Source organism: Ochotona curzoniae, unplaced genomic scaffold (assembly GCF_017591425.1).
Source record: "Ochotona curzoniae isolate NIBS_2020 unplaced genomic scaffold, NIBS_Ocur_1.0 scaffold_4937, whole genome shotgun sequence".
Classification (NCBI taxonomy): Eukaryota; Metazoa; Chordata; class Mammalia; order Lagomorpha; family Ochotonidae; genus Ochotona; species Ochotona curzoniae.
Window position 1 is genome coordinate 1,961,744 of NW_024467126.1, and position 13,490 is coordinate 1,975,233.

The window sequence follows — 13,490 nt, forward strand, 5'->3', positions numbered from 1 at the left end:
TGAGGGCCATCTGCGGCACCGAAGGCCCCCCTCACCCTCTACCTACCCTCCTGCACCGCCTCCCCCACCAGCGCAGGATACAGAGGCAGGTGAACATCAAGATGAGGATGGCTGTGATGGATGGCAAGGACCGGGCCAGGGTCCCTGTCACCTCATGGAGGTTGGTCAAGAAGCTGCAGGCAGAGGTGGACAGGGAGACCGGGTCAGTGGATGGGAATGGAGGACATGACCCCGTCCCCGTGGTCACTTGGGAGAGCCCAAGCCCTGATCTGGAAAATACGTGCTAGCAGGGTCCCCCCACTCCTACCCCTCCCCAGGAGGGTCCCAGCAGCTTCCTCAAGTCAGGGGAGGGACTCAGGCCAGCACTCCCACTCCGCCCCCCTGTGGTGACTGGCTGACCGGAGCCTCCGCAGGACCCGGATGGCCCTGAGAGCGCGCATGCTCTTCAAGACTTTGAGGATCCGGAAGAGGCTTTGATTGTAGAAGGAGTGGGAGAGGGAGTTGATCTGCATGAGGATGAAGTCCAGTACCGCCACCATCATGATGCAGAAGTCTGTGGGGCGCAGAGGTGCCAGTGCCCTTAGCTGGCCAGCTCACCTTGGCCCGGGCCTCCTGCATCCGCAGTCTCCCCCATCTCCACTCACCCAGATTGTTCCAGAAGTCTCCAAAATATGCAAAGCCCAGCGCAATGATCTTGAGCAATGCCTCCACCACATAGATGGAGAGGAAAATACAGTCCAGGAGCAAGAAGTGCCACTCTGTGGGGGACACCAAAGGGCTCGCTTGGGGCCATCCTGGCACCCCTGCCTTTCCCTATGCAGTCCTCATCCTCTTGCAGATATCCTAGGCTACCCTGGCTTTGCCCTCAGAGCCTGTTTGACATAACCACATCCATGCGCCCTTTGGCTAGCCTGTGAAGTGGGGACCACAGCAATGCACTTGGCAGTTACTTCTGGGCAACGTTAAGTACTTAGATCAGCAGTCGAGTCCTCTGATGCCCTACCCCCACCCATGGGGGCTCAGGGACAGCCTCCCCAGGCCCTTGGCTCTTGCCCATCCAGGAGCCCCACCCTAGTGGACCCTGGACGTCTTGAAAAGGAGCGCCGCCAATTGTCTGTAGCCACAAACAACAAGCCTCCTAGTTCAGCAACCTCAGAGCCAGCTTTGCAGACTCTGCCAGTCAGCTGAGTTCTGTCCATCTCCTGGGACCGGGTTCGGGCCTCAGGAGGTCAACATCGGCTCTTACCTCCCCGGATCTCCACTTCAGCGAAGGTCTGGGCCACCAGCATGGCAGTATTGAGGCAGATGACAAGGAAGATGAAAGCCTCAAAGGCCAGGCATTGGGTCAGCTTCCGCAGCATCCTCTGGAGACCACGAAAGAGGAGTTCTGACTTTTCCCACAGCCACTGAATGCAGTTCAGCGGGTTCAGCTTCTTGTGGGTCCGGGTGGTGCGGCCAGCTGTAAGAAGCCAGAGCATCAGGTCTGCAGCTGGGGTTCATGCCTGCACGCATGTCAGCTGCTCACTCCCGGGGCTGGTCTCGGGGGGAGAGGGGTAGTGGGGGGAAGCTGTACTATCTTAACCCTTTTTGTGCCTGTCACCAGTCTGGTTGCAGTTGGAATTGGTTTGAGCATACCCCAGGAGTCCCCACACCTACACCTATGTGCCTGTCTTTGCTTATGCAGCAACTTGAGGCAACCCTGAGCCTCCACCACCATCTCCTCTTAGCAAATCTGCCCTCCTTCCCTTTAAGATTCTGTCCAGGGAGCCAAAGCTGCCATGTGGTCGGTATAACTGCTGTCTATGCACCAGTATTCCACAGGGACGCAAGTTCAAGTCCTGGCTGCTCCACTGCCAATCCAGCTCTTTCTTAAGGCTTGGGGAATCAGCTGAGGGGTAAGACCTGGATGGAATGGTGAGTGGAAGGGTGGGGCTGAGGCTCACATTTACGCTTCTGCACCTGCTGGTCATCCTCAGAACCACTGTCTGAGTCCTTGCTCTTGGCGTCCCGCTGGGGGTAGACCTTGGTGGAACCAGCCAGGCGGGAGGGCAGGGTGCTGCAGCTGGAGCTGCAACTGAGCTCCAACTGCTGGGAAGAGAGAGGCTTCTGTAGGGCACCAGGAAAAGGCTGCTGCAAGGGGACTACCAGGTGCTCCCTGCGGTGGTGGTAGTCAACGGGCTTCTGCTTGTCGTGCTCCTGGTCTTTCTGTTGAGGGTGCTCAGCCAGTTGACGTCCATGGTGGTGAGGCGTGCCCTCCAGGGAAGTGCGGGGCACATTCTCTCTGTGGCGAGGGTGCCTTTGGTGTGGGGGACTGTTGCGACGGAGGGGGCGGCCATGGTGGCGGGCTTCCCTGTGCTTGTGGTGGGGCTTGGTGTTGGCATGTGGCTCATCTTTGTGATGGGGACCACCGTCCTCTGCGTGAGATTGGGGTCGACCATGCTGAGAGGGATTGGTAGGCTGGTGAGGTCCACCAGGGGGAGCAGGAACAGTAAGGTAGGGGGACCCACTGTGTCGGTCAGGTTCAAGGTAGTGGGGGAGTCCACCATGGAGAGAAGAGGGCACAGAAAGGTGGTCAGATATAGTATAGTGGGGTCCACCATGTTGGTCGGGCACAGTATGATGGTGGTGGGGTCCACCGTGTTGGTCAGGCACAGTATGATGGTGGTGGGGTCCACCGTGTTGGTCGGGCACAGTATGATGGTGGTGAGGTCCACCGTGTTGGTCGGGCACAGTATGATGGTGGTGGGGTCCACCGTGTTGGTCAGGCTCAGGATAGCGGTGGGGCCCACCACCTTCATCAGGCTCAGGATGGTGGTGGGGTCCACCGTGTTGGTCGGGCACAGTATGATGGTGGTGGGGTCCACTATGGTGGTCGGGCACAGTATGACGGTGGTGGGGTCCACCGTGTTGGTCAGGCTCAGGATGGCGGTGGGGTCCGCCATGTTGGTCAGGCACAGTACGATGGTGGTGGGGTCCGCCATGTTGGTCAGGCACAGTATGACGGTGGTGGGGTCCACCGTGGTGGTCAGGCTCAGTATGGTGGTGGGGTCCACCATGGTGGTCAGGCTCAGGATCGTGGCGGGGTCCACCGTGTTGGTCAGGCTCAGGATGGCGGTGGGGTCCGCCATGTTGGTCAGGCACAGTATGATGGTGGTGGGGTCCAACATGGTGGTCGGGCACAGTATGACGGTGGTGGGGTCCACCGTGTTGGTCAGGCTCAGTATGGTGGTGGGGTCCACCCTGTTGGTCAGGCTCAGGATGGCGGTGGGGCCCACCACCTTCATCAGGCTCAGGATGGCGGTGGGGTCCGCCATGTTGGTCAGGCACAGTATGATGGTGGTGGGGTCCACCGTGGTGGTCAGGCTCAGTATGGTGGTGGGGTCCACCGTGGTGGTCAGGCTCAGTATGGTGGTGGGGCCCACCATGGTGGTGATCAGGCTTAGTGTGATGGTGGTGGGGTCCACCGTGGTGGTCAGGCTTAGTGTGATGGTGGTGGGGTCCCCCATGGTGGTGGTCAGGCTTAGTGTGATGGTGATGGGGTCCACCATGTTGGTCTGGTACAGTATGATGGTGGGGTCCACCATGGTGATGGAGTCTTTGGTGATGCATTCTGGAGCCATGGTGGTGATCGGCATCCATGGTCTCCTCAACATTAGGGTGGTGGGTGGGAGCAGTGTCACGGTAGGAGCTCAGAGCAAAGAATGCAGGCTGGGGGGCCATCCCAGGGGCGTGGGATTGGAGAGAATGATGGGCGAAGGCACCATCATCATCAGACAAGTCTTGGGACTCACGAGAACCATTGTGATGATGGGACACGCCAGGATGGGGGCCCTTGTCCCCGAGCAGACGGCGATGCGGGAGTGTCGAGTGGGCACGAGAGAACTCGTCCAGGTCGTCGGTGTCTGCCTTATTTGGATTCTTCCCAGACATGGAGAGCTGATCGGCTATTCTGACAGGACCCTCTCAAGGGAGAGGACTCAAGTCTGAGGCTTTCTGTCTCTCCTCCACGTGAAAGCCAGCTGAGAGGACAGAGGTTCCAGGCAGATCTGACCACTCCCGTGGAATGCTCTCCTGTGTGATGTCATCGTCAGGCTGCTGAGGTCATCCTCCCGTGCCTCCTGGGGGCGAGAGTCAGGGGTGACTTTTCCCTGAGAACAATTAACATGAGGCTGTCACACTCACCATTTTTAATCAACCAAAGTCTTTTTCTTGATAAAGAAAATAGATTTTTTATTTGTAATGGAAAGGCAGATTTACAGAGAACAGAAGGATTTTCTGATTGTTTACTCCACAAATGGCCACAAATGGCCAGAGCTGAGCCAGTCCATCTAAAGCCAGGAGCCAGGAGCCAGAGCCAGGAGCTGTTTCAGGGTCTTGTGTGCAGGTGTAGAGTCCCACACTTGGGGGCATTCTCTGCTGCCCTCCCAGGGAGCTGGCTGAGAAGCGGAACAGCTGGGACACAAATCTGTGTTCCAGGCTTTCCTCTTCTTTGTCATCTGCCTCAGCACCGCATGCTGGTGGTCCCGACTTCTTCCAAGATTCCTACATGGATAACAGGGGCCCAAGCACGTGAGCCATCCACCACTGTTTTCCCCATGCACGTTCGCGGGGAGCTTAGTCAGAGGTGGAGCAGCCGGGATATGACTCACGGGGGTGCTGGTGTCAGCGGCAGTGGTTTACGTTCCTCCCCACAATGTCCCTTTATTTTTGACAATCTTTACATAGATGATTAGGGCATCAAAGGTCAAGTGGGTAAGACCATTGTTTCCACATTATTGCTTTTTTTCTGTAGTGAGGTACAGGGGGAGATGAAGGGAAAGCCCCACCAAGCCTCACCCCACCCCAGGTCCCCGATGTGGGACACGCTCCGAGGGTCCTGCTTTGACATGAGTTGAAGCCAGTTTCACCATTCCAAGCACAATAAAGTCGCTGCAGAGTCCACTGGCTGACATAGTCCACCTTAGAGTCTCCGTTTGCCCAGATTTTCACTGCCAAAACGTGACTGGGATAGTTGATCAATTTGTTCTGTCCTCTGTTGTGGTACCAGGTGTCCCCCTGCAGGTTCCGATGCTCTGCTATATCCTCCACGTGAGCCTGGATATGCTGTCCACTGCTCCGTGTGAGCCTCTGAGGAGGCTCGTGGGCCAGTTCTTAGCTGGGTGTCAGGTCCATGACCTGGAGATCTTTAGATGTAATTCCATCTGCTGCAGAATGGAGTTAGCCAACGTGACGGCTTACACAGGCTCAGACTGGGCTTGAGTGATCATGTCAATCTTCTATAAAGGGAAGAACAACAGAGGCAGAGTGCGGCCCCAAACTGCAGTGAGGGACACCATGGAAGAGAGATTCGGAGAGGTGATTCCTTGTGGGGATTTTTTTTTTAAGATTTATTTATTTATTGGAAGGTCAGATATACACAGAGGAGGAGAGACAGAGAGGAAGATCTTCCATCCGATGATTCACTCCCCAAGTGAGCGCAACGGCTGATGCTATGGCCGATCCAAAGCCAGGATCCAGGAACTTCTTTCGGGTATCCCACACGGGTGCAGGGTCCCAAGGCTTTGGGCCACCCTCGACTGCTTTCCCAGGCCACAAGCAGGGAGCTGGAAGGGAAGTGGAGCTCCCGGGATTAGAACCAGCGCCCATATGGGACCCTGGCGCATTCAAGGGGAGGACTTTAGCTGCTAGGCCATGCCACCGGGCCCCTTAATTTTTTTTTAAAGAGAAAGTTATGGGTCCAGCATGGTAGCCTAGTGGCTAAAGCCCTCACCGTGCACATGCCAGGATCCCATACAGGTACCAGTTCATATCCTGGTTGCTCTACTTCCCATCCAGCACCCTGCTTGTGGCCTGGGAAAGCAGTCAAGGACAGCCCAAAGCCTTGGGACCCTGCACCCGTGTGGGAAATCTGGAAGAGGCTCCAGGCTCCTGGCTTCACACCGGATCAGCACACCTCCAGCTGTTGCAGTCACTTGGGGAGTGAATCAACGGATGGAAGATCTTCTTCTCTATCTCTTTTCTGTATATCACTTTCCAATAAAAATAAATAAATCTGTTAAAAAAGATAAATTTATTTTCTGAAAAGGAGGGAGAACTGAGCTCTTCTATCTACTAATTCACTCCCAAATGTCTGTAACAGCTGAAGCTAGGACAGGCTAAAGCTAGGAGCCAACAGCAACTTTTTAAAAAATTCTTTTATTTTGGTAATCTTTGCATAGTTGATTAGGGCACAAAGGGTCAAGAGCTACAGGAAAGTAAGACCATTGTTTCCACATTGTTACTTTCTTCATCCGGGGTAAGGGAAGAGATAAAGGGAGAAGCCCCGCCCAGCCTCCCACCGATCCCAGGCCTCCAGTGTAGGGCACGTTCCGAGGGTCCTGCTCAAGCAGTTTTGATAGTTGAACAGTTCCGAATTGCTGTTAATCTTGCCATTCCAAGCACAATGAAATCTCTTCAGAATCCACTGGCTCACATAGTCTCTTCATGGTTGGGGTTCTGGGATCAGCAGTTCAGTTGGAGGGATCCCCAAAGAAACTTCATCTGAGGTGATCCCAGGTCTGATTCTTGTGTGTGCTTGCCGGTACAGGGGCCGGCACCAACCGTCGCCCCAATCAGCTTATGCACATGCTGGTTATTGTAATTGCTGTCTTCCTCATGAACCAATCGTTGTTGCAGTCCAGCCCGATCCTGCCCACCTCACACTCGGCCATCATGCAAACCAGTGGGAGCTGCAGCCTAATTGGAGCGACTCCCCATAATCCCACCAGGTCTGCCCCCTACCCTGGTTCCCATGCTTGCCACTATGTACCACAGACTTGTTCAGTCTGTCCGACATCCCATTTAGCTCTTGCACATGTCAATGGGCATTGAAGCCAACCAAACCTACTGTCCAGCCCACACAATATTGGCAGGTGCTGTTCTGTCTAGTCACCACTGCCCCAATCCCAACAGAAACTCAATCCAGATGTTGTCCATGGGTGGCAGGGACCCAAGTAATTGAGTCATCGTCTACAGTCTCCCAGGGTGCACATTAGCAGGGAGTCCACGGATGGAAAGCAGGAGAAGCAGTGGGTGGGGCAGCATGGGGGTCGTAAGCAAAAGCCTACAAAGTCAGCACCCAAAGTGATCACTTGTGGAGTCCTGGCTGCTCCACTTCTGTTCTAGCTCGCTGCTAGTGTGCATGTGAAAGCAGCGGAGGACCCAAGTGAGAGACCCAGAGGAGGCTACCAGCCTCTGCTTGGCTCCATTTTGGCTGTTGCAGCCAGCTGGGGAGCACCCTGGATCCCTAGCTCTGCAGCTCTGTTTTTCAAATAGAAATGAAGAATGAAAATCTTGTAAAAGAATAAAAAAGAAAGCTAGGCAGACACTGCAGCCCAGGTGCCGTTATAGGATCTGAGTAGCCTGACTGGTTTCACGACCTCTGGGAAACCGCACCTGCCCCTTCCCCTGGCTCCTGGGGGCCCCTCGGGGCTGCCTCTGCCTGTCTGGATTGAGAACCGCGCAGAGGGGCAGCCCAAACTTCATTTTAGATGTTTATTTATGTGAAAGTCGGATTTTTACCGAGAGAAGGAGAGACAGAGAGACCTTTCATCTGGTGCACTCCCCAGATGTCTGCCAATCTGAAGCTGGGAGCTTCTCTCTGGCTTTTCACACAGGTACAGGGTCCCTAGGCTTTGGGCCGTCCTCTGCTGCTTCCCTAGGACACAAGGAGGGAGCTGGATGGGAAGCAGGGCCGCTGGGACACAAACTGGTGCCCTTAAGGATTCTGGTACCTCAGAGGGAGGATTAATCTGGTATGCCACGACACCCCCGCACCCCATCTGGATTATTTCTTCTCCTTCATCTTCCTTCTCTTCTTCTTCTTTGATTTATTTATTTTTATTGCAAAGTCACATATATATATAGAGAGAGGAAGAGAGACAGAGAGGAAGATCTTCTATCCGATGATTCACTCCCCAAGTGAGTGCAACGGCCGGAGTTGCGCTGATCCAAAGCCAGGAGCCAGGAGCCGTCTCCAGGTCTCCCACACGGGTGCAGGGTTCCAAGGCTTTGGGCCGTCCTCGACTGCTTTCCCAGGCCACATGCAGGGTGCTGGATGGGAAGTGGAGCTGCCTGGATTATAACTGGAGACCATATGGGATCCTGGGCGTGCAAGGCGAGGACTTTAGCCACTGGCCACCATGACAGGCCTTAACGTGGACTTCTGGGCTGGACACTGAAGGCCTCTGGTAAGGTGGCACAGGCAGCGCTCCCCCCAGACTGCCTATCACCCACCTAAGAGGTGTGGATTCAGTTCCTGGTGGGGCAGAGGTGGAGTGGAGGTGAGCATTTGGGGAATGTTCTCTGTCTCTTCAATAACAAAAATGTAACAAAAAGCCCAACCCAGGGTCTAGCACAGTGGCCTAGTGGCTAAAGTCCTCACCTCGACCGTGTCAGAATCCCATATGGGCGCTGGTTCAAAACCGGTGGCCCTGCTTCCCATCCAGCTCCCTGCTCACGATTTGGGAAAACGAGTCAAGGATGGTCCAAAGCCTTGGGACCCTGCACCCACGTGGGAGACCTGGAAGAGGCTCAGGTTCCTGACTTCAGATTGGCGCAGCTCTGGTTGTTGTGGCCACTTAGGGAGTGAATCATTAGACAGAAGATGTTTGTCTCTGTCTCGTCTCTCTCTATATATCTCACCTTGCAACAAATAAAATAAAATAATCTTTAAGACGATAACAGCTGGAATGGTCTTCTGGCATTGTTGACTGCCTGTACACCATTCTGGCTGAGGAGACGGAAGTGATGTCAGTGTTCCAGAGTCAGCAAGCAGATACTGGAGTTGGGCTTTAAAAAAGGGGCCCAGCGTGGTGGTCTAGTGGCTAAAGTCCTCACCTTGAACGCACCAGGATTCCATATGGGCACCGATTCTAATCCTGGTAGCTCCACTTCTCATCCAGCTCCCTGCTTGTGCCCTGGGAAAGCAGTCGAGGACAGCCCAAAGGCCTTGGGACCCTGCACCCGTGTGGGAGATCCAGAAGAGGTTCCTGGTTCCTGGCTTCAGATCAGCGCAGCACAAGCTGTTGCGCTCATTTGGGGAGTGAATCATCAGGCGGAGGATCTTCCTCTCTGTCTCTCCTCTCTGTATATCTGACTTTGCAATAAAAATATATAAATCTTAAAAAAAAAAAAAAAGAAAGATGAGGACTTAAGCCGCAGCGCTGGGCCCCTAGCTATGCTCCCCGAGATGTGTCAGTGTCGCTCGGAACAATGCACCAAGGCACCTCCCTGGGACCGCCTACCCCTCTTGAGGTGGCTTCTGTTTGAAGTGCCATGTGTGCTGTTGCCACACTGAAGGGCACTGCCCAGAGGACCTGGGCTGCACCACAGCCTTTCTCTTGTGAGGAAGTCAGGGACACGCAGAGAGTTAAACTTTGGGGTGCCCTGGAAGCTTATCCTCCAGCCGGCATTATGAACCGGGAGCCAGCATTTGGCTCCACCTGCCTCCCAGCTCGTCCCGTTTCTAAGCCCGGCTCCTGGTTCCCATCCCTCCCACGAGTCCTTACGAGTCCAGAGGCCCCAGGAACAATCCGGGGACAATGCCCGGTGCAGCCATTCAGCTGAGGCTTTCTGGAGTTGGGGTGTGCCTCTGAGGGGGGTAGCTATGGAGTGCCCGCACCCCCAAGCCATGGCCACAACTTGTCTTCCTTCTCCAAAGTGGGGGAACCTGACTTTCAAGGACTGACTTACAACATACCCATTTTAACCATGTTTTATTAAAAAAAGAAAAAAGAAAAGAAAACCCAAACCAATTAATCAACCAATTTACTCAACCCAAGAACTCCTGGTTCCCGGGGTCCAGGAGCAGCTTAGGTCTCTGGGGGAAGTAGAAATCTGGAAGACGGACAGTTTGGTGGCGGGGTGTGTGTGTGAGGGGACAGATAGGAAAAGCAGCCCTACCCCCAGGGCGCAGCCACTTGGAAATCTCGGTGAGGGCTCAGCCCCCAGGGGGGTAAAAAGGGAGGGGTAAGGTGGACGGCTAGCCTGCAGAGCCCTTGTCAAGGTCATCCGTTGGACGGGAGGGCCGTCTCTTGGAAAATGAGGCTCAGGAAAGGAGCCGCACCCCCAAGTTGGGAGCAGGACGCAAGCCCTTCAAGGAAGGGCGAGCCCTGACTGGTCCAGGAGGCAGGTGAGCAGGACTCAGGGGCCTTGTTCCTGGGGCCCGCGGGGCAGCGCTCGGACGGGCCGAGGTGGCGGTGGGTTGTCTAGGATGGGTTCTGGCCGGGGCCGCGCGCCTCCCCGGCGCTTCTGTTTCCTCAGCAGGTAGTTGGAGTACTGCACTTCGGGCATGGCCAGCTTGAGGCAAGCCTCGGTGGCAGGCCCGCTGCCCGCCGGCAAGTCGTAGCCCATGATGTCCACCTTGCGGCTGGGCTGCCAAGGCTGCAGCTGCTTGGTGCGGATCTGCGCGGCGGGCCGCAGCACGGGCTCGTCGCCGAAGCAGCGGCGCAGCAGGCGCTGGCGGGCCTCGCGCAGCTCGCGCGCCTCGCGCTCCACACACGCGCGGCCGGCCCGCGCCACGCGCCGCCAGAAGGTGGCATTGAAGTGGTCGTAGAGGCCGGCGTCGAGCGCGTTCCAGGCGCGCGCCGCCCGTGCCAGCGCCGCGGGGATGGCGGCCAGGCGCGAGGAGGCGGCGCGCGCGTTCAGCTTGGCGTACAGCACGTCGTCCAGGTCCCAGGCTAGCAGACGGCGCAGCAGCACGAGCGACTCGTCGAAGTACTCGGCGATCATGACGAGCGAGAAGACCTCCTCCACCTGGCGGATGAGGCCGGCCAGGTAGGCGGCGTCGTCCCGCGGGCTGCGCTCGTTGTCGCCGCCCAGGTCGTAGGCCAGCGTGTTGTGCGCAAACATGGCGAAGTGCTCGCCGGCGCGGTAGTAGGCCTCGGGCGCCCGCAGGAAGGCCTCCAGGGACGCGTTGGGCACGCGTCGGAAGGCCGGGCAGTACTGGTTGTAGTAGCTGAAGAGGGACTCGAACATGGCTGCCGGCTCTCGCAGGATGGTGACATAGACCGTACCGGGTGGCATGAGGCGCGCGAGCTCGGCGCGGTCGAAGCGCAGGTGGCTGGCCAGCATGTGCGGCGGCCGCGTGGCCGGGTGCACGAAGTGCGCCGAGAAGTTGCGCGGATAGCAGAATTGGTGCTCGCAGCTCGGGTGCGGCAGGGCCACCGTCAGGTTGTGGCGCTCGGCGAAGCGGAACAAGATGTTCTGCACCGTCGTGCCCGCTGTCTTGTGCGTCTTCAGAAAGGCCACGGTCATGTGCTTGGGGCGCAGGGGCGAGGCCCGCAGGGGTGGGCAGCTCAAGGGGAACAGCTTGGGGTACCTGGAAGGGTCGATGCGGGATACGTGGAGAGGCAGGTGTCAGAGACGGACTGGCCGTCCTGGGGCTCCCTGTAGCCCCTGGGATTCCCGCTGGCCTCCCGGAACACATGCCCCTTGACCTCGTCTCCCTCTGGACTCTGGGATGGAGTCAGATTTGCAGGATCAGAAAGTAGAGCAGAAACGACAGCACCTTGCTTGCAACAGCAATGGCTTCTCATTCAGCCCGCAGAAGGCAAGCCATCTCACGGTCAGCCACCCCCCAGGGAGGTAGCAAGATGGGACAACACCCCTAGGAAACCGAGGCTGGCTGTCCAGTGTCTAGGCTTGGAGCATGGAAGGGGGACGGGCCCCCCAACCCCGACACACTCCAGTAAGCCTCCACAGGGCGCTCTTCCAGTGCAGCCAGCCTGCAGGTACGGCCACATCCCCAGCTGACACCCTGGCTGTGTCTGGCAAAGTCTGCCCCAGAGGGTCCCCAGAAAGCCACACCTGGGCTTCTGGTCCCCGGAAACCATGACAATGGTTTGAGTGTGTTGTTCTCAGCTTCTGCACACTCCAGACACTTGATTCACGTGGGAGTAGATTACAGGCGAGCGCCCTGGCAGAGCTCTGCTTCTCAGATGTAGCTACGGGAGCACGTGGGGAAAAGCCACCCACAGCACGTCTGGAGTCAGCCCAGTCCCCAGATCCTCTTCCGCCTTACTCTGTAACCGGCTCCTCCCTGTGCTGCTACAGGGGCGTTTGCTGGAGGGTTTGTGTTTCTGCTCAGGTTTGTGGGGCCTCCTGCACTCGCCAGGCAATCGCCTCTGGAGCCTCTCACTATTTCCAGGATATTGTCTTGGGCTCAAGATACCACAGTGTTCAAAAAAGATCTTTGGGGACCAGTGAGGTAGCTCATCAGACTAACCTTCCACCTATAGCGCCGGCATCCCACATGAGCACTGGTTTGTGTTCCGGCTGGTCCACTTCCCTTCCAGCTCCCTGCTTGTGACCCGGGAAAGCAGTGGAGGACAGCCCAAAGCCTGCGTGGGACCCTGTGTCCATGTGGGAGAGCCAGAAGAAGCTCCTTGCTCCTGGCTTTGGATTGGCTCAGCCCTGGCCATTTGTGTTCATTTGGGGAGCGAACCAGAGGATGAAAGATTTCTCTCTGCCTCTCCTTGTAAATCTGCCTTTCCAATACTAATTAATAAGTCTTAAAAAAAAAAAAAAGCTGATCATTCTCGTACATTCCTGAAGGGCGTTTGGGGATACTGGGGCCCAGGGGGTCTGTGTACATCCTGATTCCCCCTTCCTTCTAAGCTGAAGTGATGCGCAAACCCTGTGCAGCCCTGAGAACGCCCTGGGCTGCCTGCCTGGGGCTGGTGTGGGTTCAGGCTAGCGTCCACTCAGACATCCCTTGGAAATCCAGCACATTCCCTGCAAGGGGGTCAGAGTCCACTCACACTGCTTCTAGAGGAACACACCCTAGGAAAAATGGGGACCCTGAGGCCCAGAGAGGGGCAGAGAGTGAAGCAGGCTAACTTGCTGGGTCACTTGTAACAGCACCCTGCCAGGCACCACGGAAGCCGTGACAAGTTGCCACTGTTCCCTGCTGCAAAGCCCAGGGGAGACGGCTGGATTCAAATCCCAGCCCAGTCTGATCAACTCTGCAAAACTGTGAGCCAGCCCACGGAATCTGTGTGGCCCTAAAAGGAATATAGACAGCAAGAACTTTCAGGACAGAGGGACGGAGCAAGGCCCGGCAGAATGCCTCTTTGGGCAGGTGCACGAATGGGCAGGGGAGCGGCGGGTTCCATCGCTAATCCAGTCCGACCCAGTCCCGGTCCCCACTTACCAGCGGAGCTGCGCCCCCTGGTGGATGAGCAGGCTCACGGTGCTGGCGCCCAGCAGCAGCAGCAGCATCTTGCGGCGGCTCATCATCTTCACGTTGTGCTCCAGGTGCTGGAGGACGGTAGGAGGCACGGTGGGAGCACTCACCCCAGCACCAGCGTGGGGCCTCACTAGCCAGGATTCCCTTGGCCAGCACTCATGGGGGCTCCTGGGGCTCTGGTAGCAGGGCCAGTGTTCCCGAGTACCCTGGCAGGAGAAGGAGGCAGACAGGTTTGTCCTGGGCAGAGGAGATGGGCTCTGAG

General features: G+C 56.8%; 1 protein-coding gene across 1 annotated transcript; it reads right to left on the reverse strand.

The window, feature by feature from the left end:
• Window positions 1-10,159: 10,159 nt before the first annotated feature.
• GAL3ST3 (galactose-3-O-sulfotransferase 3) lies at window positions 10,160-13,477 on the reverse strand. Its single transcript, XM_040971044.1, has 2 exons — window positions 13,193-13,477; window positions 10,160-11,359 (listed from the first exon to the last, which is right to left on the reverse strand). Exons 1-2 carry the CDS (start codon window positions 13,276-13,278, stop codon window positions 10,183-10,185), a joined length of 1,263 nt encoding a protein of 420 aa, XP_040826978.1. The 5' UTR covers window positions 13,279-13,477; the 3' UTR covers window positions 10,160-10,182.
• Window positions 13,478-13,490: the final 13 nt, after the last annotated feature.

Excerpts from the sequence above, each read along its gene's own strand:
- GAL3ST3 (XM_040971044.1), bottom strand. The coding sequence starts at position 13,278 with ATGATGAGCCGCCGCAAGATGCTGCTGCTGCTGCTGGGCGCCAGCACC. Across the intron at positions 11,360-13,192 it reads CAGGGGGCGCAGCTCCGCTG|GTACCCCAAGCTGTTCCCCT; the intron begins GTAAGTGGGGAC and ends CGACCCTTCCAG.